Below are 25,959 nucleotides of genomic sequence, written 5' to 3' on the forward strand. Positions count from 1 at the left end.
GCTATTCCCCACATTACCTTCCAGGTATAGCTCTATATAGAAGCAAATTCTGAAAACATGTTTTTTGTTTAAAAAAAAAAAACCCACTAATATCTGAAATAAATGTTTTACTATTTCAAACTCTAGTATTTACTCAGTAAATCCAATTTGATATTTACTCAACTATCCAAATATGGATATTCTTAAAGGTTTTTAGTTATCAGAATATTTGCCGGGCGCGGTGGCTCAAGCCTGTAATCCCAGCACTTTGGGAGGCAAAGGCGGGTGGATCACAAGGTCAAGAGATCGAGACCATCCTGGTCAACATGGTGAAACCCCATCTCTACTAAAAATACTAAAAATTAGCTGGGCATGGTGGCGTGTGCCTATAATCCCAGCTACTCAGGAGGCTGAGGCAGGAGAATTGCCTGAACCCAGGAGGTGGATGTTGCCGTGAGCCGAGATAGTGTCATTGCACTCCAGCCTGGGTAACAAGAGCGAAACTCCATCTCAAAAAAAAAAGAATATTTAATATGATATTATTTTTAATAATAGCAAATAATACAGCCAATGAAAAATTTATTCAATTAATTAAATACTATATTCATACAGAAGAAAACTATTCACTGATTTAAAATGTAGGAATGTATGCACTGATTCAACAAATATTTACGCTTTTATGTTTGCAACACACTGCTTTAAATCACAAAACAAATTAAAAACCTTATCTTAAGAAAAAGCATTTATCGGCCAGGCACGGTGGCTCAAGCCTGTAATCCCAGCACTTTGGGAGGCCGAGGCAGGTGGATCACGAGGTCAAGAGATCGAGACCATCCTGGTCAATGAGGTGAAACCCCGTCTCTACTAAAAATACAAAAAATTAGCTGGGCATGGTGGTGCGTGCCTGTGATCCCAGCTACTCAGAAGGCTGAGGCAGGAGAATTGCCTGAACCCGGGAGGCGGAGGTTGCGGTGAGCCGTGATTGCGCCATTGTACTCCAGCCTGGGTAACGAGCGAAACAGCGCCTCAAAAAAAAAAAAAGAAAAGAAAAGAAAAAGCATTTATCTATATATGGAGAAATACTAAAAACGCATATATCAAAATGTTAATAGTGCTTATCTCTGTAAGATTAAGGGTGATTTCTTGTTTTTTTGTTAATATTTTTAAAAATTTCTACAATGAATATACATTACTTCTGCAATATTAGTAAGTCATTAAAGATACCTGCTATCAAATATGGTAAAAACCCATTAGTGTTCGGTATTACATGGATTTGCATATTCATAAATCAACTCATGCACCATAAGATTTAAAACTTAACTAGAATTACATAACACAGCTTTTAAAATACTAGTAAGTCATTAAAGATATCTGCTATCAAATATGGTAAAAACCCATTAGTGTTCGGTATTACATGGATTTGCATATTCATAAATCAACTCATGCCCCATAAGATTTAAAACTTAACTAGAATTACGTAACACAGCTTTTAAAATACTAGTTATATTCCTTAAAACTAGCATTAATAGGCCAGGCACGGTGGCTCACGCCTGTAATCCCAGCAATTTGGGAGGCCGAGGCGGGTGGATCACAAGGTCGAGAGATTGAGACCATCCTGGTCAACATGGTGAAACACCTTGTCTCTACTAAAAATACAAAAAATTAGCTGGGTATGGTGGCGCATGCCTGTAATCCCAGTTACTCAGGAGGTTGAGGCAGGAGAATTGCCTGAACCAGGAGGCGGAGGTTGCGGTGAGCCAAGATCGCGCCATTGCACTCCAGCCTGGGTAACAAGAGCGAAATTCCGTCTCAAAAAAACAACAACAACAACAACAACAAAACTAGCATTAATAAAGAGCTTGTCATTTACTGTATGACTCCAACATTTCAACGAGCAGTGAAAGATAATGAACTTAAGAACAGGGTTCTGGTTCTCATCAAGTAATGAACTCAGAGTATCTTTAAATGAGGTAATTTAATTTCATAGAGCGACTCCATGAACGGAAGGATTTTGATGATAATCTCTAAGACTGCTGACTTTAAGGTATCAAGTTTACCTGCCTATAATAACTAAGTGGTCCAAATCATTTTATTTTCAATCGACAATCACAGTTTTGATACTTATGTATATCACTGGTAATCGTAAGCTTAAGAGAAGCATGGAAAAACCTACACTCAACTCCATGGCTATCTAGAAAAATAATACTCAATTTAGGATATGCTCTTACCTTATCAAAAAGGTGATCTCTATATTGCTGTTGAGTAACAAATTTTTTATAACATACTACACAAGCAAAGGAGCTGATGAAAGGTCCATGTAGTGAAATTGTTGGATCACATGGAGAATGATCAAACCTACTCAGAAAAAGAGGTGACATTAGATAAATCTACATTCTAGGGAAACAACTATGTCACTTCATTTGTGAAGCTAAACACATACACGCACACATTCAGAACTTTGCACTTTTCTACTGATAATAAGTAATGTTCTTCATATTCAATAAATATCAAGTGGTTCCCATATGCTCAGCAATTCCCTCAGATAGTGACCAACAGTTAGCTCAAGATTTCATATGTACTAAATATCCAGTAACATATATTTAGGCATTTCTTACCAAACTGGTAAACTTTGCATTTGAAAATTTTAAGTCCAGGGTCTTTTACTTCTTGCCTTGGTTACCATAAGACTCACAACTAACTTTAAGTGAATCACTGCAATAATAACCTCATGCTAAGATTTCTAGTACACATATTTCCCATAATGGCTTTTAATCCTTTTAGTGTTCATTTTTACCATTTAATAAATCCGATTATAAAGTACCTGGGGCACTTTAGTTAAGATACAGGGCCGGGTGCAGTGGCTCAAGCCTGTAATCCCAGCACTTTGGGAGGCCGAGGCGGGTCGATCACGAGGTCAAGAGATTGAGACCATCCTGGTCAACATGGTGAAACCCCGTCTCTACTAGAAATACAAAAAAGTAGCTGGGCATGGTGGCGTGTGCCTGTAATCCCAGCTACTCAGGAGGCTGAGGCAGGAGAACTGCCTGAACCCAGGAGGCAGAGGTTGCGGTGAGCTGATATTGCGCCATTGCACTCCAGCCTGGGTAACAAAAGTGAGGCTTCATCTCAAAAAAAAAAAAAAAAAAAAAAAAAACAAGATATAGTATGCTACTGCGTTCTGTTACTTCCCCTACCCTAGATCTAGCTTTGACTTTACTTTCCTACAGAATGCTCCAACTCCTTCTAGAAGCTTTCTTGGTAAGACAAGACATAACTAGGGTGTGACATATGTAAAAGACAACGGCTTAGAGCCCCAAACTCTCAATTTCCCATCCTTCAACTATTAGAAAGGGAGGTTATGGGGATTCGAATGTTTAGTACAACATTCCCTTGATACCTACATTCTCAAGCTCCACTATTCAAAAACTCAGTAAATTGGCTGGGAGCGGTGGCTCACACCTGTAACCCCAGCAATGTGGAAGGCTGAGGTGGGCAGACTGCAGAGACATGGCTTTGCAAAAATTAGCAGGGTGTGGTGGCGCACACCTGCAGTCCCAGCTACTCAGGAGGCTCAGGTGGGAGGATCCCTTGAGCCTTGGAGGTGGAAGTTGTAGTAAACTGAGATTGCCACCACTGCATTCCAGCCTGGGTGACAGTGCGAGACCCTGTCTCAAAAAAAAAAAAAAAAAAAGAAAAATCCAAAGACCAAAACACAGTAAACTGATAAAATGAGTTTCAATAAATAGAACATTTATTATCAATTTTGCTTACATCAGTTTGCTTTTAACATTTATTTTGTAATGTGATATTAGCTTTCTTCGGGCTAGACCAAATATCTATAAGTACTCCCTGACTCTTGAAATGTACATTTACGGGCTGGATTTCTCTAAAACTAACCTATCTAAATTTTGATGTAAAAAGTCTGTTTAGAACTTCATGAGCCATATCAGGGAAAAAATAAATATTTAAAACCTATACTCATAAAGAAAGCATATCACTAGAAGACTCTTGACTTTACCAATGATGAAAAAATTATAATGGCACAAAATAATTTGACTTTGGAATATAAAGCTATGATCACAATGGCAAAAGCATATACACAATGGCAAAAGCATATACAAAGCAAAATCACTTTGTAGCTCATGAGATACTCAGCATCCATTATTCTGAATATCCTACTTACCTTTTCAAATGTCCTAAGAGAAGGTGCCCATTGTCAAACTCCTTGTTACAGTGCATTATAGGACATAAAATTGGTTTCCCAGACACCCGCATTTGGCCTCCTCTTCGGAATGAACTTTTTGTTCCAGAATTAATTGTGCCTGTTTTGAGTCCTGCATCATCAGAATATAAGTTCTTAGGTTATTATTTCAGATACTTGTCCTTTGGGATCGTGATCAAAATTAGGACAAGACAAAGAAAATTACAATATAGCATCAACTGGATAATCCTAACTATAACTGTTTACCTCTCTTATAAAAGCTATAATAACCTAAAAATAAATAAGTTGTGACCAAAGAAAGCCCTTAATGTTTCCAAGTAGCATTCTCTCTCTCTCCTTTCCTTTTTTTTTTTTTTTTTTTTTTTGAGATGGGCATCTTGCTGTATTTCCCAGGCTCAATCAATCCTCCTGCTGTCGCTCAAACTACAGGGGCATACCACCATGTCGAGCTCCAAGTAGCACTCTCTAGAGGGAAAAAAAAAGCCTTTTCTTTAAGCTCAGCAGTTAAGAAATGTTAAAGACCAAATGCATTAGAAAGTTAAGACCCTACTCCCTTACTTTTGAGCAGGGTGGGACTATAGGACATGCCACCATGCCCAGCTAATATTTTTATTTTTCGTAGAGACAAGGTCTTCCAATGTTTCCTGGGCTGGCCTCAAACTCCTGGCCTGAAGGGATCCTCCCACCTTGGCCTCCCAAAGTGCTGGGATTAGAGACATGAAACACTGTGCCCAGTCAGATCTTTTCCTCTAATTCTTTTTTTTTTAATTATTATTTATTATTATTTTTTTATTGCGTTTTTGGTTTGCGGGTACACGTGAAAAACATGCAAGATTGTTGCATAGGTACACACGGCAACCTGATTTGCTGCCTTCTTCCCCTTCACCTATATCTTTTCCTCTAATTCTTATTTTCTCCTTTAACTATTTTAACTGTCTTACAAACTTAGCTATATTAAGAGGGCCTGAGCTCTATGAAAATTGTATTAAACAATGTAACTGGGGTAGAGAAAATGGAGTGAAGAAAGCAGGGAGGCAAGGAGGATAAGTGTGTTATTTTCTTTTTTTATTTTATTTTATTTATTTATTTTTTATTTTTTAAGAGACAGGGTTTCACCATGTTGGTCAGGATGCTCTCGAACTCCCGACCTCAGGTGATTCGCCTGCCTCAGCCTTCCAAAGTGCTGGGATTAGAGGTGTGAGCCACCGCGCCTGGCGAAGTGTGTTATTTTCTGAGGAATCAAACCACTGATCAAATCAGCTCCAATCTAGACATTAAGTAATACAAGTGTGAGGAATAACAAATTTATAGAACACAAAGCAGAGATTTACTTACTGTTGATATCTCTCCCCTTTCTACTTAATCTGTTTTGTCTCTTCTCTTTTTCCCTTTAAAAAGCCAATTAGGAAATAGTTTGTCCACCATTTTCTTCTCCTAATTAATTAATCCCCCACTATCCTGGTCCATTCTTCATCCTTTTCTTTCTTTATAATTTTTATCATAAAGTCACACAACTTGTAGATGAATCCCCCAGCCAAATGCTCAGGGAAACTCCCAACACATGATATATGATGAAAAATTTAGACTGTATAAAAAACAATTGCAGAACAACCACAAGTATTCTGATTCACAGACAGTATTATTACTCTCTCTTTTATTACTATCTCTTGTGGACTATTACACGCAAATGCTTTGAATATTTCATACAACAAAAACTAAATACTTATCTTTACTGAATTTTCTACAAAGCCCCTAAGCATTTAAATAGAATTATTCCTTTAGGATAATATGACTTTTAAATTCCAAAATGGTTATATATGATTAAGGTTTTAACTGCTTTTCCCCTCTTTTAGTCTTTACTGGGGAATACCTCTATCAAACTTGTCAACAAGTTTATAAACATGGTCTGACAACAAATAATGGACAGCATGGAATTGATCATATTTTAGTCTTAACAATATAATTTTTATCTTTAATATTCTTAATGCAGTCAGAATTATGACAACTTTTATAATTGTCCATCCACATTCCAGATGTTCCCTATTAGGACCTTATTCAGCTATAAACAGTGGCTCTGGATAAAAATAAAGTTGGGGAAGACAATTCCTGAGGGGGGAGTAGGCTTCCCCTACTGGAAAGGCAAAAATATGAAAATTTAAATAGCTTTTTTCCTTTTTTTTTTTTTTTTGAGACGGAATCTCGCTCTGTTGCCTAGGCTGGAATGCAGTGGCACAATCTCAGCTCACTGCCACCTCCGGCTCCCAGGTTCAAGTGATTCTCCTGCCTCAGCCTCCCGAGTAGCCAAGACTACAGGTGCCCACTACAATGCCTGGCTAATTTTTGTATTTTTAGTATAAACAGAGTTTTACTATGTTGTCCAGACTGTCTTGAACTCCTGCCATTGTGATCCTCTCGCCTCGGCCTCCAAAAAGTGCTGGGATTGCGGGTATGAGCCACTGCGCCCAGCCAGCGTTTTTCTCAAATAGTACAGATAACATTGTTTTAAAATTATAATACTAAGTATTCAAATTTATGCAAATTGGCCCAACTCTAAAGATCCATAAAGAATGGACTGTCCAACATTAGAATAATTATAAATTAGGTACTTAAATACTTCTAATTTAAAAACTGAATTATAAAAGCTTATTATTGTATTTTGAAATAGACTAAGTCTTTTAATACTACTAAGGAGTAGAATCTCACTCTCTATAATTAAAGAGAATAGTGATTCCTTTGAGCTTTTCCCCAGCTATACTCTCTTCAAGGATCTCAGCATTCTCTAAAGCCCATTTATAGAAAAGCACCATACCAAATATAGCCCAATACTACAGCAGCTGTTCTATTTTTACATTGCCTCAGAGACCAAGCAAAAAACTGAACCTATCACACAAAAAAGAGCATACCTATAGACCTTAACTATAGGCTTAAGCTTATCAGCCATCAAAAAGCCAGGACTGAAAGGCAGAGAAAACACTAATCTTCAAAGTACCAACGGCCGGGTGCGGTGGCTCACGTCTGTAATCCCAGCACTTTGGGAGGCTGAGGCAGGTGGATAACAAAGTCAAGAGATCGAGGCCATCCTGGTCAACATGGTGAAACCCCGTCTCTACTAAAAATACAAAAAAAAAAATTAGCTAGGCATAGTGGTGCATGCCTGTAATCCCAGCTACTCAGGAGGCTGAGGCAGGAGAATTGCCTGAACCCAGGAGGTGGAGGTTGCGGTGAGCCGAGATCACGCCATTGCACTCCAGCCTTGGTAACAAGAGCAAAACTCTGTCTTAAAAAAAAAAAAAAAAAAAAAAAAAAAGTACCATAAAGACACAGCTAAATAATTCATTTGTTCCCACTTGACCTGCTATGGGAAATACATAAACAGATGCTCAATATATAATGCATTACAATATTCTGACAATCTAGAGGCCAGATATTAACCTTGAAGGGGCATATTACTGGCCCAACAGGACTATACAGGACTCGAAAGTGTCAGACTCATGAGATAATTTTTAGAAGAGATCTTAGAGATGATAAAGTCTTCTAGTTCTAGCCCATTTTCCTATTCACCTAGGGATCTTTCCCAAAAGTACAGATGCCCTAGAAGAATCTCCGGAGATGATGAGGTGTAAGCATCTAGGCATCTGTTTAAACGTCCCAGAATATTCTGTTGCAGTAAAGATGACACCACTGAGCTAGTCATTAACTTCTTCCACTGAGAACTGAATGCACATGAAGATGGATTCTTGTGCCTGAGCCTTCTGAGTAGCTGGGACTACAGGTGCCCGCCTCCACGCCTGGCTAATTTTTATTATTTTAGGGCACTATGTTGGCCAGGGTAGTCTTGAACTCCTGACCTTGTTATCCACCTGCATCAGCCTCCCAAAGTGCTGGGATTATAGGCGTGCGCCACCGTGCCCAGCCAATGAAGAGGGATTTTTAAAAACTACAAGCTTTCAATAAACACCCAAGAGGTAAAACCATCTACCACATTTTCTATGAATCTATTGCCAAAGTAGGTCTGGAATGCTATGTAATTTTTTTTGTTTAACTTAGTCAGATTTGGAACCCAACTAGGCTTCCCTTCTGCGTTCATTATGCAAATATTTATAGCACATCTATAAAAATTCAACCAACATTTATTGAGCATCTCTATGCTGAGCAATCTTTTAAGGAATTGACACAAAAAAATGGATTAGTAAGATTTGGTCTCTGTCTCCAAGAAGTATATAGACTGGTGGAAGAGATGGACATATAAACAGATCAATCCAACATAATAAATACTTATTAGTGAAATGAATAAAGTACTGAAATCACAGATGGCTGAGCAACCAAACTTACATGGAATAAATCTAGACAGGCTTGTCACATAACTGGACATGATATACCATAACTATATTAACTCAGCAATCCCTAATACTGTATTATTTGTTGGCCATGTATGAATCCCACAGGCAAGTAAGAAGAAAACAAAAAGAGGTTTTTGAGGGCAGGATGGGAGTTTGAGAAGCACAAGCAGGCTGATAAGGAGAAAATATAGTTTCAGGGGGTGGCCAAGTATCAAAAACATCAATTGTGTCAGGTATCAAATGGAATGAACTGCTAAATACCAATAAATATACATTATTAGAATTATTTTATAAGTGGCAATTTGATTCTATTCAAAGGAAAGCCCTTGAAAAGTAACTTTGGAATCCAAGATACCTAGGTTCAACAAAGTTAAGCATTGCATGCAAAGATATTTCTGATGACTTTTTGCAAGTAAACTATGTTGGATTAAATCCACAGCTAAGGTATCTGTGGATATCCTAACCCTTTAAAGGCTCAGTAGATACTCTTCAAGACAAGACAGAAAAGTTGTCATAGTGGGACTCTCCTACTGGCTCTTGAAAATTCCACCAAATTATCTGATGGAGGAAGTAATGTTCCACAGTAACTCTTCAAGGAACCTCAGGTCTGCAAAGAGTTAGTAATGAAGAAGCTATTCAATGCTTTGACAAAGTCTCCTATGAGGATGCTTCCTTATTAAATATCCACATAGGCTGCACTGATGAATAAATAAGCATTAATCTTCTAGATCTCACTTTAAATATCATTTCCTTAGAGAAGCTTTTTCTGATCTCAAATAATCTGCTATACACCCTCCCATGGACATATGTATTACTTCAAGCAATAACTATTAAATATATAAATGAATAAACGAGTAATTCTAATGAGCTCAAGTATGACCTCTACGGCTTATACTCAAATATACTTGTGCCAAAGAAGAAAGACAATGGGCAAAGTAGGCCATTATAAACTAGGCCATTATGAGGTGATATTAGTATCACTGAAACAAAATCTCAATACCTTACACATGCTTATTAGCAACTGACTAAAACAGAGGTACTTTCTGCCTTAAGACTTTGGGGAAGCTAGGTAACATTAGTGTAACTTTTAAAGAATACCTGGCATTTTTAGCCACTGGTCCACACACAGTCTTGCTGCTTCTGTATCAGAATGTCCTCGAATAAATTCCAATTCTTGTAACCCATGAGCATGCTGAAAATCAACTTTTTCCTGAAGACATTAACAAGAAACTCAATTAAAATTACTACTGTTTTCCTTGAGAAAAGAATTTTTTTACACATCAGTGATCAAAAAATACTGATAACTCTTTATTCCCAGAACTCCACATCTAGAAATTTATGCCAAAGAAACACATCAAAATAAAAATGCATGCTTTAAGATGTGTATACCAATGTTATTGCACAAAATTCACTGCAACCTAAATCCCTAACAATAGGATATTGTAAACTACAGTATGTACATTTGAGGGAAGTCATTAAAAACATTAACCAAAATTTTTCAACGGTGTGGGATATACCTTTGAAATCAAGCAGGTCACCAAATTGTATTAAACAAATGAAGCAAAATATAAACTAAGAATAATTTCAATCCATATGCAACTATACCTGCAGAGGAAAAAAAGCCTGAAAACATATGTATTAGAAGTTATTAAGGCTCCCTCTGGTAATTTCCACGTAAGGGATTATTTTCATTTTTCAACTTTTATTTTTTCAAATTTTCCATATTTAATCTGAAACATACTGAAGGAGCCTAATATATATTTGCTCACTGAGTAATACTAATAAGATAACTAGCACCTAATATGTGCCAGTATAAAGTATTTTTTGTCATCTAGACTAAGGGTTGGCGAACTTTTCCACAAAGGGCTAGTTAACATTTCATCATGTCTTTGCAGGCCAGAGATTATTTATTGCCTCTACTCAACTCTGCCATTGTAGCAATAGAGTAGCCACAACAAATGAGTGTAGCAGTGTTTCAGTTAAGTCTTTATTTATAGCAGGCCAATGACAATGCTGAACTAGATGCTCTGTATCGCTAAAAGCCTAAATCTTTCTAGTATGTTATCCATAAAACTATTTGTATATTCTCTAATCATAATGTATATTAAAATTAATACTTACTGGCCACTAACTGTGTGTAAGACGGTTTAAAAAAGATTTTAGGTATTATTGTTCCCATTTTATGATAAAAAATCTGAGATCAAATAAATTGCCCAAGGATACATAACAATGTCAGAATTCAGACTCAGAGGCAGTCTGATTCTTGAATTCATGCACTGAGTATAATCATACCGCCCCTCAAAAAGATTTACATGTACTTCAAAAGAAAGCAGAGTCAGAAACACTGGATTTGTAAGACATAAACCATAATAACGTATGGCCTAGTTATCAATATAACAGTGTTTTCTACAGGAAGGATAAGTGGGGGAAAGGCATGGATCAATATTTCAATCTGAAGAAAATCTACGTAACATTGTTCAAAGTACAGTCATGGAATACTACTTCTCATGAATGTTAATATGCATTACTTACATTTTTTAAATTCTCTATAATCTAAGTAAATATAGAAACACCGGTTTTAACAAAATTTAAAAGGTTACTTTCATGTAGGAATAATGAAGCCCTAAAGTGCTAATTTGAACTGTATTTTTCATACATAGAGTATGCAATATTCCAACTTCATAAATCACCAAATACTTTTTCAAAGTGTATCCTACAGGATCACTATACTGAATAACATGCATTAAGAAACAAATAATAATAAAATCAAAGTTAGCCTATCCAAAGATAGCAATAGCCCCTGCTATCCTAAGACATCTTATGTATTAAATCAGACCATTTATCAAAGTTCCTTACAATAATCCATTATAATAAAACCTTTCAATTAAAGTAATATAATTGAGATTAAATATTACTACATACCAACTACTAGCATACTTATTTTAACAATTTCCAATAATTAAAATCCAACCTTTTTTTTTTTTTCAAGTTCTCTGGCCTTTCTTACAATACAATTTGAACTCTATGAACATTCATAGTTAATGCTCCAAAAACACTTACTGAAATTATCCTAAAATTAGCCATCCTTTTTATCTATCACAAGCAACTTTCAAAAACTTTTAGGGTTACAGCCCTTCTTGCAATTCATCTTAACTTGCAGAATATCAATACACAAAGCTGGCAGCTAGTCAAATGGCACAGAACATGATCTCTGAACGTTAAGTATCAAGTGAAGATTTTGTTTTTGTTTTTGTTTTTGTTCTGTCTTTCGGAGACAGAGTCTCACTCTGTTGCTCAGTCTGGAGTGCAGTGGCACAATCTTGGCTCACTGCAACCTGCGTCTCCTGGGTTCAAGCAATTCTCTTCCCGCAGCCTCCCAAGTAGCTGGGACTGCAGGCATGTGCTACCATGCCTGGCTAATTTTTTTTAATTTTCAGTAGAGATGGGGTTTCACCACATTGGCCAAGCTGGTCTCCAACTCCTGACCTCACGTGATCTTATCCACCTCGTCCTCCCAAAGTGCTGGGATTATAGGCATGAGACAGCATCCCCGGCCTCCAGTGAAGATTTTCCTTTTTTTCTTTGAAACCTCTCCATCACAAAAGATAACTTACTATAATAATGAAGACACCAACAATTCACAAAGGCCTACAACAGTTGAAAAACATTTTCTATGGTATCTATTTTTAGCCAGAATTATCATTCACTAGAATTCTTCAAAAATTGTTTCTATTTCAGTTTCATTATCTTTCTTTCTGGGTGGCTTTTTTTGTTGTCTTTTGTCATCCAGTTTAAAAAAAACAAGTAATCCATAAAGGGAATCAAGTAAGAAAAACTAAATTATGGCTGGACAGCAAGTCATCTTTTTTCTTAAAGAATGAAATCTAGACAAATTCATTCTTTAAAACTGGTTAAACAAAAAATTTTAAATTTCAAAAATAATGTTTTCAATATAAAGTATTACATGGGTGGAGGCTGAAGCTATCCTTGAGAAAAAACTTAGTTGTCATAATGACTATACAAGATTCTGGGCTTATCACAAAAACTATTATCTATGGAGCCATTAAGACTGCCCGGGAAAAGAAGCTAGTATAACTCAGGAAATCTGAGGGAAAGTAAGACAGTTTGCAAATGACTCCCTTGTCAAAGAGATTTGATCCATTTAAAAAACCAAACAATAGACCGGGCGCAGTGGCTCATGCCTGTAATCCCAGCACTTTGGAAGGCTGAGGCGGGTGAATCACAAGGTCGAGAGATAGAGACCATCCTGGTCAACATGGTGAAACCCCGTCTCTACTAAAAATATAAAAAATTAGCTGGGCATGGTGGCACTTGCCTGTAATCCCAGCTACTCAGGAGGCTGAGGCAGGAGATTTGCCTGAACCCAGGCGGTGGAGGTTGCGGTGAGCCGAGATCACGCCATTGCACTCCAGCCTGGGTAACAAGAGCAAAAACTCCGTCTAAAAAAAAAAAAAAACAAAAAAAAAAAACAAACAATATGCTTATAATTCTGGGTGGGGGAAACTTCCTTAAAATTGAATAAAATTGAATAGTATTTCTGCCAGGATAAAAATAATATTGTATTTGTATGTGTATGTGTGTATGTGTGTGCGTGTGTGTGTATGCAATAAGCATTTTAAACATACCATTAGAATACCATAGTCTAATTTAATTGATATCACATCATAAAGTAAAAGCCCCCAAACTAGCTTATTTCTAAATTTAAAGACCATTTTATACCAGATTAGGAAATATCAGATAAGATGCTACAAAAATACACAAATTTCTTTATAATAACCAATGGAATAAGGAATCAAAAACATGCATGCTAAAATTATAAAATCATAGTGCTTATTCTGACCTGGGAGATCATCTCTGAACTGTCCATTCACAGAATAAAATCCTAAGTCTAAAACTAAGTGATCTAATGAAATCTAAATAGCTGCTGGCCAGAGACATGATTCAAATTTCCATTTTTTTACTTTAAGTATGGAGTTGTTTTACCCAATGTATCAACATTATACTCCTAAAAGACATTTGTCAGTACTGAGGGAATTCTTTAAGTAATTTCATTTGGGGCCTTCTAAAGCAAATCAAGGAAAAAATTTACATCATACAAGATTCTAAAATGGCTTCATTTACCACATAGCCGCTCTTCTACAAACCTGCTTCAAATTTTTTCCTTTTAGTAATGGATTTAAATTGGAAAGATCAGCTAAAGTTTGAGAAAGCAGTCTGGCTTTATCTGGGAGAAAATAATCTTTCAACAGCTTTTATCTATAAAAGCCCTGATAAACCCTTTTTCACTCTAATGATAAAATAACCAGAAACCTGTTACTTGCTCATCTGCTTTGAGAAATCCATGATTTTTAATTATCAAAAATGAAGCCCACTCAGTTAATTCTATTTTTTCCTCTTTTCCTATATACAGATAGGATAAGAATCCAACAAACTAAAAACAGATGTAAAAATCTATTGTGAATTACTACTAAATTCATGAGCTATCTAGCATACATGGTGAGCTTTGATTAAACCATACCTTTTTTGATTAAAGGTTTCTCTTTACCAACTTTATTATAAATAATTCTTTAATTTAATAAAATACCAGTTAAAGTAGCCACATACTCTGAATGCTCTATTCTTCTCTTCTTTCTGCTGTTTCTCCACTTCAACATGGCGGGCTAGACGAGCCAGAGTTAAAGCAACTTTATCCTTCTGATGATCAATATGGTCTTTATGTTTAACATTCTTCTATAAGGAAAAAATAATTTTCATTCCTTAATTAACAAAATTACCATTTGGATAACACACATTCATCAAACAGTTACTATACTAAAGAACCATTTACTTGAGTTATATTTGTAAGAACCTATTTTGTGTATTGTGTTTTATGTGGTGTTTTGTAGGTCTGTCAATTAACCACCAGGATCTTTAGTTTTCAAGAAGTTAGACAAACGTGCTTCTAGGATATTTATCATCTTTATTCCCTTAAAAGTTGAAGAATAAACTCTTAGATCTGTCAGAGAAGTAGGGTCATCAGTCAAAATGCTAACCCCCAAAATTGGAGAGACAGAGGTAAATAAAGAACATGAACTTACTAAAGCAGAAACCTTCTAGCAGGAACCTCCATAGGAAACTAAACTAATGGATGCTTGCATGGACAAGCCTGAGAATTAAAAACTCCAGGGGTCCTCATATATGATCCCATATTAACAGATGCAGAAAAAACATTTAACAAAATCCAGCCCCCATTCATGATAAAAACTCTCAGAAAAGTAAGAATAAAAGGGAACTTTCTCTATTTTATAAAGACCATCTACAAAAAACCTACAGCTAACAACAGGTTTGATGAGAAACAAGGTCTTCACGCTAAGATAAGGTACAAGGCAAGGATATCCCCTCTTGCCGCTCCCAGAATTGTACTAGAATTCCTAGCTAATGAAGTAAGATGAGAAAAAGAAATAAAAGGCATACAGATTGGGAAGGAAGAAATAGAACTCTTTGTTTGCAACCACATAGAAAATCCAATATAATTAACAAAACCATTCCTGCAACTAATAAGCAATTATAGCAAGGTTGCAGGATACAAGGTTAATGTCAATTGATTTCCTATATGTCAGCCATGAACAAGTGGAATTTGAAGTTAAAAAACCACCACTTACCTTGGTACTCCCCACCAAATGAAATACTTAGGTATAAATATAACAAAATATGTTATATCTGTATGCAGAAAACTAAAAAACTGATGAGAGAACTCAAAAAACTTTCTTTTATATTCAAGGGTACATGTGTAGGTTAATTACAAGGGTACACTGCATGGTGCCGAAGTCTGGACTTCTACTGATTCCATTACCCAAAGAGTGAACACAGTATCTAATAGGAAGTTTTTCAGGCCTTGTCCCTTCACCTTCTCTCTCTTCTTTTGGAGTCCCAGTGTTAATTGTTCCCAACTTACTCTCCAAGTGAACCCAAGATTTAGCTTTCGCTTATAAATGAGAACATGTGATACTTGTTCTTCTGTTTCTGCATTAGTTTGCTTAGGGTAGCAGCTTCCAGCTGCATCCATGTTGCTGCGCCTTTGCAGAATTTCATTCTTCACTACAGCTGTGTAATATTCTGCGGTGTACATGTAACACATTTGCTTTATCCAACCAGTGATGATGGGCACACAAGTAGATTCCATGTCTTTGCTACTGTGAATAGTGCTGCTATGAACATACAAGTACATGTGTGTCTTTCTGGTGGAATGATTACTTATTTTTGAGACAGGGTCTCACTTCAACACTCAGCCTGAAGGGCAGTGGCACAATCACAACTCACTGTAGGCTTGACCTATGAGGCTCAAGGAATCCTTCCATCTCAGCCTCCTGAGTAGCTAGTACTACAGGTGCACACCACCAATACCTGGGTAACTTAATTTGTAGAGATGAAAGCTTTGCTTAAACTGGTCTCAAACTCCTAGGCCCAAGTGATCCTCCTGCCTCAGTTTCTCAAAATGCTGGGATTACAGGTGTGAGCCACTATGCCCAGCACTTTCCTTTGGACACATAACCAGTAATGGGACTGCTGGGTGGAATCCTAGTTCTATTTTTGTTTTTCTAAGAAATCTCTGAACTGCTTTCCACAGGAGATGAACTAATTTGCATTTCCACCAACAGTGTCTCAATGTTTCCTTTTCTCTACAACTTTGCCAGCATCTGTTACTTTTTCACTTTTTAGAAACAGCCATTTTGACTGTGTGAGATGGTATCTCATTGTGGTTTTGATTTGCATCTCTCTGATGATTAGTCATATTGAGCATTTTTTCATGTTTGTTGGCTGCTTGTATGTTGTCTTTTGAGAAGTGTCTGTTCATGGCCTTGGCCCACTTTTTAATTAAAATGTTTGGTTGTTGTTGTTGTTGATTCATTTAAGTTCCTTACAGATTCTGGGTATTAGTCCTTTGTCAGGTGCATACTTCGCAAATATTTTCTCCATTCTGTAGGTTGTCTGATAGCTCTGTTGATAGTTTCCTTAGCTGTGTAGAAGCTCTTTCATTTAATTAAGTCCCATTTTTCTATTTTTGATTTTGTTCTATTTGCTTTTGGGGTCTGCATCATAAACTCTTTGCCTAGGCCAACATCTAGAAGAGTATTTCCTAAGTTTTCTTCTAGAATGTTTATAGTTCCAGATCTTACATTTAAGTATTTAATCCTCTTGAATTAATTTTTATACATGGTGAGAGGTACGCTTTTACACTTCTGCATGTGGTTAGCCAGTTTCCCGGCATCATTTATTGAATAGAGTATCCTTTCTCATTTGTTTATTTTTGTCAAGTTTGTTGAAGATGAGTTGCTGACTTGGTTGTGCCTGTGCCGCTTTATTCCTGGGTTCCCTAATTTATTCCATTGGCCTGTGTGCCTATTTTTATATTGGTGCCATGCTGTTTTGGTTACTGTAGCCCTGTAGTATAATTTGACATTAGGTAATGTGGTGTCTCTGGCTTTGTTCTTTTTGCTTAGGAATATCTTTTAACTATTCAGGCTTTTTGGTTACATACAACTTTTAGAATAGTTATTTTCTACTTCTATGAAAAACAACATTGGTAGTTTGATATGAACAGTGTTAAACCTATAAAATGCTTTGGGCGGAATGGCCATTGTAATGATACTGGGTCTTCCCACCCATAGGCATAGAGTCTTTTTCCATTTGTTTGTCATTTATGATTTCTTTCATCAGTGGTTTTGTAGTTTTCCTCAGAGATCTTCCACACCTTGGTTAGAGGTATTGATCGGTATTCAATTTTTTTGTGTGACTATGGCAAATGGATTGTAGTCTCTATTTGGTTTTCAGTTTTGACTGCTACTGGTATATAGAAATGACACTGTCTTTTTTAGTTTATTTTGTATCAAAGAACTTCTCAAGAAGTAGAGAGATACTTCATGTTCATGGACAGGAGACTCACTATTGTCAAGATGTCAATTCTCCTAACTTGATCTATACATTCAATGCAATCACAATCAAAATACTAACAGATTTTGTGGATAACAACAAACACATTCTTAAGTATATACGGTAAGGCAAAACATTCCTATTAGCCAACTCAGTACTGAAGGAGAGCAAAGTCACAGGACTGACACAATCTAACTTCAAAACTTACTATAAAGCTACAGCAATCGACTGTGCGGTACTGTCAAAAGAAGGGACAAACAGTCCAGAAACAGACCCACATAAATAAAGCCAACTGCTCAATTTTGTGGTGAACTTAAAACTGCTCTTTTTAAAAAGTCTATTTTAAGAAAAGAAAAAGAATAGATCTTCTCTGGGTTTTGTTTTTGTTTTAGATGGAGTCTTGCTTTGTGGCCAGGCTGGAGTGCAGTGGCACGATCTTGGCTCACTGCAACTTCCATCTCCTAAGTTCAAATGATTCTCCTGCCTGAGCCTCTGAGTAACTCAGATTACAGGTGCATGCCACTACCCACCTAATTTTTGTATTTTTAGTAGAGATGCGGTTTCTCCATGTTGGTCAGGCTGGTCTCAAACTCCTGACCTCAGGTGATCCACCCTCTTCAGCCTCCCAAAGTGCTGGGATTACAAGTGTGAGCCACTATGACCAGCTTTCCCTGTTTTTTTCTACCACGATGATTGGTTACAAATAAAACACCACTCTTTGGTCAAATCAGTCATATACGTACAACCCAATTTTTATCTAAAGTGGGATAGTGGTGCATCTGCCAAGTCAAACAGCAGGTATGACTTCCAGAAGTTAAGACAGAAGGTGGGCCAGGTGCAGTGGCTCAAGCCTGTAATCCCAGCACTTTGGGAGGCCGAGGGGGGTGGATCACGAGGTCGAGAGATCCGAGACTATCCTGGTCAACATGGTGAAACTCCGTCTCTACTAAAAACACAAAAAATCAGCTGGGCATGGTGGTGCGTGCCTGTAAACCCAGCTACTCAGGAGGTTGAGGCAGGAGAACTGCCTGAACCCAGGAAGCGTAGGTTGCAGTGAGCCGAGATCGCGCCGTTGCTCTCCAGCCTGGGTAATAAGAGTGAAACTCCGTCTCAAAAAAAAAAAAAAAAAAAGATGAAAGTTATACTGAAGGAAGCATATATAAAAAGGCCAATTGGTATTTTCAGTATGAGGCTACACCTTTGCAGTAGGGAATGTTTATAGGATCACTTTGGGTAGAAGTAACCCCAGCTCACTTTCTGACTACTTGCACGGCATACAGTCCTGCACCCAGGTAGTAGGTGACATTCAAAATATCTTTTTACAAGTTACAGGGCAATGCAAGTCCTTAGAAACAGCAGTCACATAAAGTTATTTTTCTAAACTTTGATCCCTTAGTACAAGCATATCTGTCTTAAAAGCAAATTAATGGTAGAGCATAGTGGCTCACATTTCTACTCCCAGCACTTTCGGAGCTAAGGCAGGATCGCTTGAGCCCAGGAGTTGGAGACCAGCCTGGCTAACAATGCAAGACCTCATCTCTACATAAAAAGTAAAAGCTTAGCTGGGCGTGGTGGCATATGCCTATAGTCTCAGCTACTTGAGCCCAGGAGTTCCAGGCTGCAATGAGCTATGATCCAGCTGGCACTCCATCCTGGGTGACAACAAAGTAAGACCCTGTCTTCTAAAAAAGGGGGAGGAAAGGGCACATTAAATTTACTCCTTGCAAAAACAACAAAATGTAGGTACTACCTTGAGAAGGAAATTTAATGTAGATCATAAATACAAATTTTAAAGATGTTAGTAAAATTTTTAAATGGGCATAGAGTGTATTAACTTTCTTGACAGAGATAATACTTTTTAGGTTTTAAACTTTAACAAAAGTCATGCTTGAAAGTCCTGGTAAACTAAGGACACATTAACAAACAGGCAAAGTGGACAAGGTATAAATAAATTACTGTTTACCTACCAAAAACAAAAACAAACAAACAAAAGTGACAGTAATGACAATTCTCCTACAAGGTTAAAAGAAGGGGTAACATCCTAAATAGAAAATATATGTTACGCCTAAATTTGTCTGGAGACTAGTAGCTGTAGAAAACTAATCAAGCTATTTCAAGTTGCTACCCTTACATCAAACAAAATTATTTCCTACTGAAACACTGTCACTTATGCAGCCATGTGGGTGTGAGGATAGGAAATCAAGGGATTTTTTGGTCCCTCTATAATTCCTGTGTCACAACAACAATGTGAATATTCTAGGGACAGGAAGAAGGCCATGTTTTGGATAAATTTAGGTAATCCTAACTCAGGAAGAACTACCCTTGAATTGATATTTCTACTATTATTTTATTTTCTCCTAGGCCATAATAAAACAATAATTTAAAATTATTTTTGAAGTTACAGTCATTCAGGAAATTACATAATATTTATTCTTCTTCATGTTTACTTTAAAGCATATTTAATGATTCTGATGCAATACTTCTCACTGACCTTTCCATATACTCTTGATGCAAAGGTCAATGAAAATTAAATTCAGAAACATGGCAATTACATCTCCAGTAGGAAAAAATTTCAGTAATCCACTAGTCACATAAGTATGTTCTTAAAACTTTACTCCCTTCGAATTATACTTACGTGCTATCAAAACACACTCACAACACTAGGAAGGTAAGTTGTTTAGCCATTTAAACATTCACTTAGATCTCTTCAACTTTACTCTAAAATTAATCTGCAGCCTTACCATCACCTTCTGGAGGTCAAGTAAAACCTGTTGTTATTTACTACAATTATTTTTCTTATGTAGCTATTAGTAGCCTACATATTTTAACTACAACTTGAGCTTCCCTAATCCAAAAATCTGAAAATTGCTCAAAATCCATAACTTTTTGAGTGCCTGTATGAAGCTCAAAGGGAACATTCCTTGGAGCATTTCAGATTTCAGGTTTTCCTATCAGCAATGTTCAACCAACAGCTATAATGTAAATATTCCAAAATCCAAAAATATCTAAAATCCAAACACTTCTTCTGTTCCCAAGCATTTCGGATAAAGGACACTCATCTTGTATATGGGGTTATGTCTCAATGAACTGCCTCTGTTATTCCCTGCTAATTCTGCTGATTTGTTTATTCTCTTTCATAACACTGAAGGGCTACGAAGCCCTAATGCTGGAAACAAAGACATCTTAGAATTCACTGTGCGCTGTCTTCTTCCATCTGATAAGAAAGTTTCTCCTTTTTTTCCCCTTCTTTAGAGCCAGGGTCCTCTGGCTGGACTCAAATCCTGGGCTCAAGCAATCCTCCCACCTCATCCTAGAGAGTAGCTGGGATTACAGGTACATGCAACCATGCCCACTTCTAATTTATTCTTAAAAAGAAAGAAAAAAAAGAACTCTGGCTACCAACATTGAAAGCAGATTTGGAAGAAATCTGCTAGGAATAGAGGAAAAGGAATGGTAGTAGAGAAAGCAAGGGCTTCAACTCTGAAATCTTTGCCAATTTTGAAGCTAGCACTTTAAAACTGAGAAAACAGATATATTAAAGAAAGATGTTTTAAACTGGGAAAAGATTCGGTATATGAGGCAGACTCTATTAGTCATATAAAATTTTCCCCTTTTTTTTTTTTTGAGATGGAGTCTCGCTCTGTCACCCAGGCTAGAGTGCGGTGGTGTGATCTCAGCTGACTACAACCTTTGCCTTCCAGATTCAAGCAATTCTCCTTCCTCAGTCTCCTGAGTAGCTGGAATTACAATTGCGCACCACCACATCCAGCTAATTTTTGTATTTTTAGTAGAGATGGGGTTTCACCATGTTGGCCAGGCTGGTCTCAGACTCTGACCTCAAGTGATCCACCAATCTCAGCCTTCCAAAGTGCTGGGATTACAGGCATCAGCCACAGCGCCCAGCCCATACAATATTTTTCCATTACAAATCTTGGGTTTAGGGATAATGGTTGCTGGTTAAAGGGGCCACTAAATTCTTAGCACCAAGAATTTCTAGCATTCCCCTAATGCCATGATGCTGAAGTGTAATTTAATGTGAAATTATAAAATTCCAGAACTGCTTTTCTTGGGCTGGATTTGTCATCTCCCATAAAGCCTATCACCTGAGTTATCACTTAGGTCTTTCGAGCTTTTCTAAGAAAGGTCAAGCTTTGCCAAGCATGGCGGCTTATGCCTGTAATCCCAGCACTTTGGGAGGCTGAGGTGGGTGGATCATGTGGTCAGGAGTTTGAGACCAGTCTGGCCAATATGGCAAAACTATGTTGGCTTCTACTAAAATCTACTAAAAATACAAAAATTAGCTTGGGCATGGTGGTGTGCACTTGCATTCCCAGCTACTCAGGAGGATGAGGCAGAATAGCTTGAATCCAGGAGGCAGAGGTTACAGAGAGCTGAAATCACACCACTGCACTTCAGCCTCGGCAATACACAGAGAATCCATCTCAAAAACAACAACCAAAAGAAAGGTCAGGCTTTCAGACATGACTTGAATTCACTTCTCAAGCTAGAATTCAATTGGCTCTGAATCTATGGCAAAAATAATGGGCTTTTAAGTTTCACTGTGAATAACAGCAGCTATCCTCCTTGAAGAACGTCCTATGGTCACCTGGAATAATGTCTTTAAATAAAACACCTAATATTAAAGAGTCCATACCGACAGTGAAAAAGTTATCGAAGCTAGCCAATCAGTGTTGGGAAGAAGCATAGGAAAACCTTAGGAAAAATATTGGGGAAATTGGGGGTCCTCTGTTTGCCAATACTTTAGATCAATCTTTGCATCAGCAGTTTTCTTCCATACTCAGAATTGCACAGAATTAAGGAGAATATAAAGCCAGAAGAAGCTTAGACCAGATTCTGGTTCAGTCATTATGAAATTCTTACATTCTTGAATATATTTGTTTACATTTTTATCTAAAATTTTAGGTAAAACATTCACAGAACAAACTTCAGTTGTACCTAAAAATGATGGCCATACTCAGGATACTGGTTAGACCTGAGGACACATGTCCATGAAAGTTAAGCATATACAGGTAAAGCAACAATTCTAGAGAACAACAATGTTTATCTTTTATGTGTATCCAGGTAGAGTTATAGTAGAAAGTCCAAGTCCAGAAATGACAACCCGACACAAAACTCCATCATCAATGAAATGATCATGTTAAACTTTACATTTCAATATCACTTCCCTATTAGTACTTCTATATATAGGCTATATATCGGGGGTGTGTGTGTGTGTGTGTGTGTGTGTACACACACTAATTGATAGATCTATTAGATAATTTTTTTTCTGACAGGATCTCGCTTTGTCACCCAGGCTAGAGAGCAATGGTGTGACCATAGCTCACTGCAGCCTCAACCTCCTGGGCTCACTTAAGTGACCCTCCCACTTCTGCCTCCTGAGAATCTGGGCCTACAGGCACGTAGCAACACGCCCGGCTAGCTTTTTTTTTTTTTCCCCCCCCATAAAGACAGAGTCTCACAGTATTCCCAAGCTGTTGAACTCCTGGCCTCAAGCAATCCTCCCACCAAGGCCTCCCAAAATGCTAGGATTATAGGCATGAACCACTGTGCCAAGCAACACTCTTATTTTTTAAGTAAAAATGATCCTGTAAATATATATAAGTAAAATCTAGAAGGCTATGTAAACCAAAATGTTAAACAGTGGTTATTTCTGTCGAGACTGTTTTTTCCTTTTCTATATTCTCTAATTTGTCTACAATCAGCATATATAATAAAATTGTTAACAAATTTAAATTATTAATGAAAAAGATTATATAAAGACAAAAATGTTAAGGATCTCAATCTTTTGTTTGGGAATATAATGGATTTGGTTTAAATCACTATTTTTACCTTATAAAAATATGTTTAATATCCATCCTACACAAATATAGGCAGAAATGCTGCATCTAGAAGGAACATAATCTATTAGTAAATTGTATGTAACTTCTCAGATTTTTGTCCCTAGATGTATAATGACTGAGTTACCTTATTTTTCAAACCCAATAGAAACATATTAATCAAGAATTAAGGAAAGTCACTTTCAGTTCAACAAGCTTAATGGCTATCAGGAAAATATTTTTACACAAATTTCAAGCCAAATACCATTATCATTTTAAAGCAAAAAACATTTAGCTACAACACAAACTTATATTATTTTTCTTTTACTTACGTATATGGTTTTCCTAAAAACATGTTTTATTTTGTATTTTAAAATGTATTTAAACTACTGACAAAGGATACTTAGTCAAATTAAAAGTTGAAACTTAAAAATACATGCTTATTCAGCTCACTTAGACCTGACCTTCCTCTATTCTTGTTTGGAATGTAAATATAGAAAGTAGGATTCTTAGTTTTTCCAGTCACAAAGATAAGTTCTCTTAGTTGAGTTTAACTAATTTGCTCAAGAGGAAGCTAATTAAACACCAAAATAAATTTTTAGTAGAAGCTAAATTTCTACTTGAGGAACTTCAGATGAATGCACATGACTTCACAGGCGAATTTTCTTTTAAAATTTATCTACAAATGCCTATTTCTTGAACAATTCACTCTCCATCCTGAAAATGTCATACGATTTAGAGAGCTCAATGCCAGGCAAAAATGACTCTGAACTATTTATTAAAAACTTCTCTTAAAAGACCCATGCATAGGCCGGGCGCGGTGGCTCAAGCCTGTAATCCCAGCACTTTGGGAGGCCGAGGCGGGTGGATCACGAGGTCGAGAGATCGAGACCATCCTGGTCAATGTGGTGAAACCCCGTCTCTACTAAAAATACAAAAAATTAGCTGGGCATGGTGGCTCGTGTCTGTAATCCCAGCTACTCAGGAGGCTGAGGCAGGAGAATTGCTTGAACCCAGGAGGCGGAGGTTGCAGTGAGCCGAGATCATGCCATTGCACTCCAGCCTGGGTAACAAGAGCTAAACTCCATCTCAAAAAAAAAAAAAGACCCATGAATATATTTTTTACAAATAGTAAATTCAGGCAGATCTTTCACTTTATTCTTCATACATCACTCACCATAAAGCTGAGCCTCTGAGTAACTTCTTACTGTGATAACTACCTAAATCGGTACGTAGAAATGTTTGCAAAGATCAAATCAAAGGAAATGCAGAATTAATGGAGTGATTTTGCTTTTGCAAAGCAATTTCTAGAACACAATATTAAAAAGCAGGACTAGGTAAATAAAATACAGTACATATACACCATGGACTACTATATGGCCAAAAAAAGAATGAGATCATGTCCTGTGCAGGAAGATGGATGGAGCTGGAGGGCTTAGTGAACTAACACAGGAACAGAAAACCAAATATGCTACCTTATGCTAACTTATAAATGTTCTCATTTATAAGTGGGTGCTAAATAATGAGAACCAATGGGCACAAACAGGGGAACAACAGACACTGGGCCTACTTAAGGGAGGAGGGTAGGAGGAGGGAGAAGACCAGAAAAACAATAACTATAAGTTACCATGCTTAATACCTAGGTGACAAAATAATCGATACCCCAAACCCCTGAGACACAAGTATACCTAGAAAACCAAACAAACCTGTGCATGTACCCCTGAACCCCAAATAAAGGCTTTAAAAAAAGAACAAAGAACGAAAAGCAGGGCTTCATAGAACAAATTCTTTTACAATGGTTCTTAGCATTGTACTACTTCGCAGCTTAATGCTAAACAAATGACTTATATTTGTAAATCATGATTACTAATTTCTAAAAAGCACTTTAGTTCTTGATGAACCAAAAAGCTTCCAATTTGTACTTTGTACAAAATTACTTTAATGCAAAATGATTATATTATCAATATTAAATCACTAGACCTCTGTGAAATGAATAATTTTTCTGCATCTACACACACAGGGTGATATAACCTAGAAAGAAAGCACTCTTCAAGAACACTTACTACCCCGTGAAGTGACAACAACAACCCAGTTTCCTATCTGACTCACCATAGGCATATTCTAGCTACTCAAAAAGCCAGTAATAAGAAAAGATACAATTTGTAGGAGGGAGGAAGGTAAAGAATAAGGTAAGGGGATATACACAAAACAATCCAAGGCAGAGGTTTATTTATGGTCATAATATCTTCCTGAATATCAGCTGGCACAGATTATACAGAGGAGCACTAACTGGAGACAATTTCTTTCATAATCTCTACCTTCTATGTAAGGGACTCCACATTCAAAGAAAACTCAAAGGAACAACCAGCTGCAAAGGAATTAACTTTGCACGTCATCATTATCTGACTAGTGCATTTGGTTTGAACAGAATTCCTGCAACGAATGGACTACTTCACAGAAACTCAATTTCAAAGTCTGCTTATGACGACTGCCAATCCTAAAACTTCAATCCATAGTGTGGTCTGAAGTTTGCACTCTGCAAAAGTTCTGTTTACCAGAAGCCCCTTCTACTCAACTTACAATTCAAACCATATCCCAAATAACACTTTGAAAAGCAATGGTTTTTCCTCAACAATTTTACATCCAAATA

The 25,959-nt window shown here is 37.0% G+C and overlaps 1 protein-coding gene across 2 annotated transcripts in view; it reads right to left on the reverse strand.

The window, feature by feature from the left end:
* ZNF451 (zinc finger protein 451) overlaps window positions 1-25,959 on the reverse strand; it is an 84,130-nt gene that overhangs the window by 35,083 nt on the left and 23,088 nt on the right. For both annotated transcript variants that reach the window (XM_003926366.4, XM_074398132.1), the window contains 4 exons: window positions 14,167-14,292; window positions 9,640-9,751; window positions 4,163-4,313; window positions 2,208-2,334 (listed from right to left, as the gene is read on the reverse strand). In XM_003926366.4, the coding sequence (XP_003926415.1) occupies window positions 2,208-2,334; window positions 4,163-4,313; window positions 9,640-9,751; window positions 14,167-14,292 (516 nt within the window). The remainder of the gene's footprint in view (window positions 1-2,207; window positions 2,335-4,162; window positions 4,314-9,639; window positions 9,752-14,166; window positions 14,293-25,959) is intronic.

The sequence above is a fragment of the Saimiri boliviensis genome, chromosome 4 (genome assembly GCF_048565385.1).
Source record: "Saimiri boliviensis isolate mSaiBol1 chromosome 4, mSaiBol1.pri, whole genome shotgun sequence".
Classification (NCBI taxonomy): Eukaryota; Metazoa; Chordata; class Mammalia; order Primates; family Cebidae; genus Saimiri; species Saimiri boliviensis.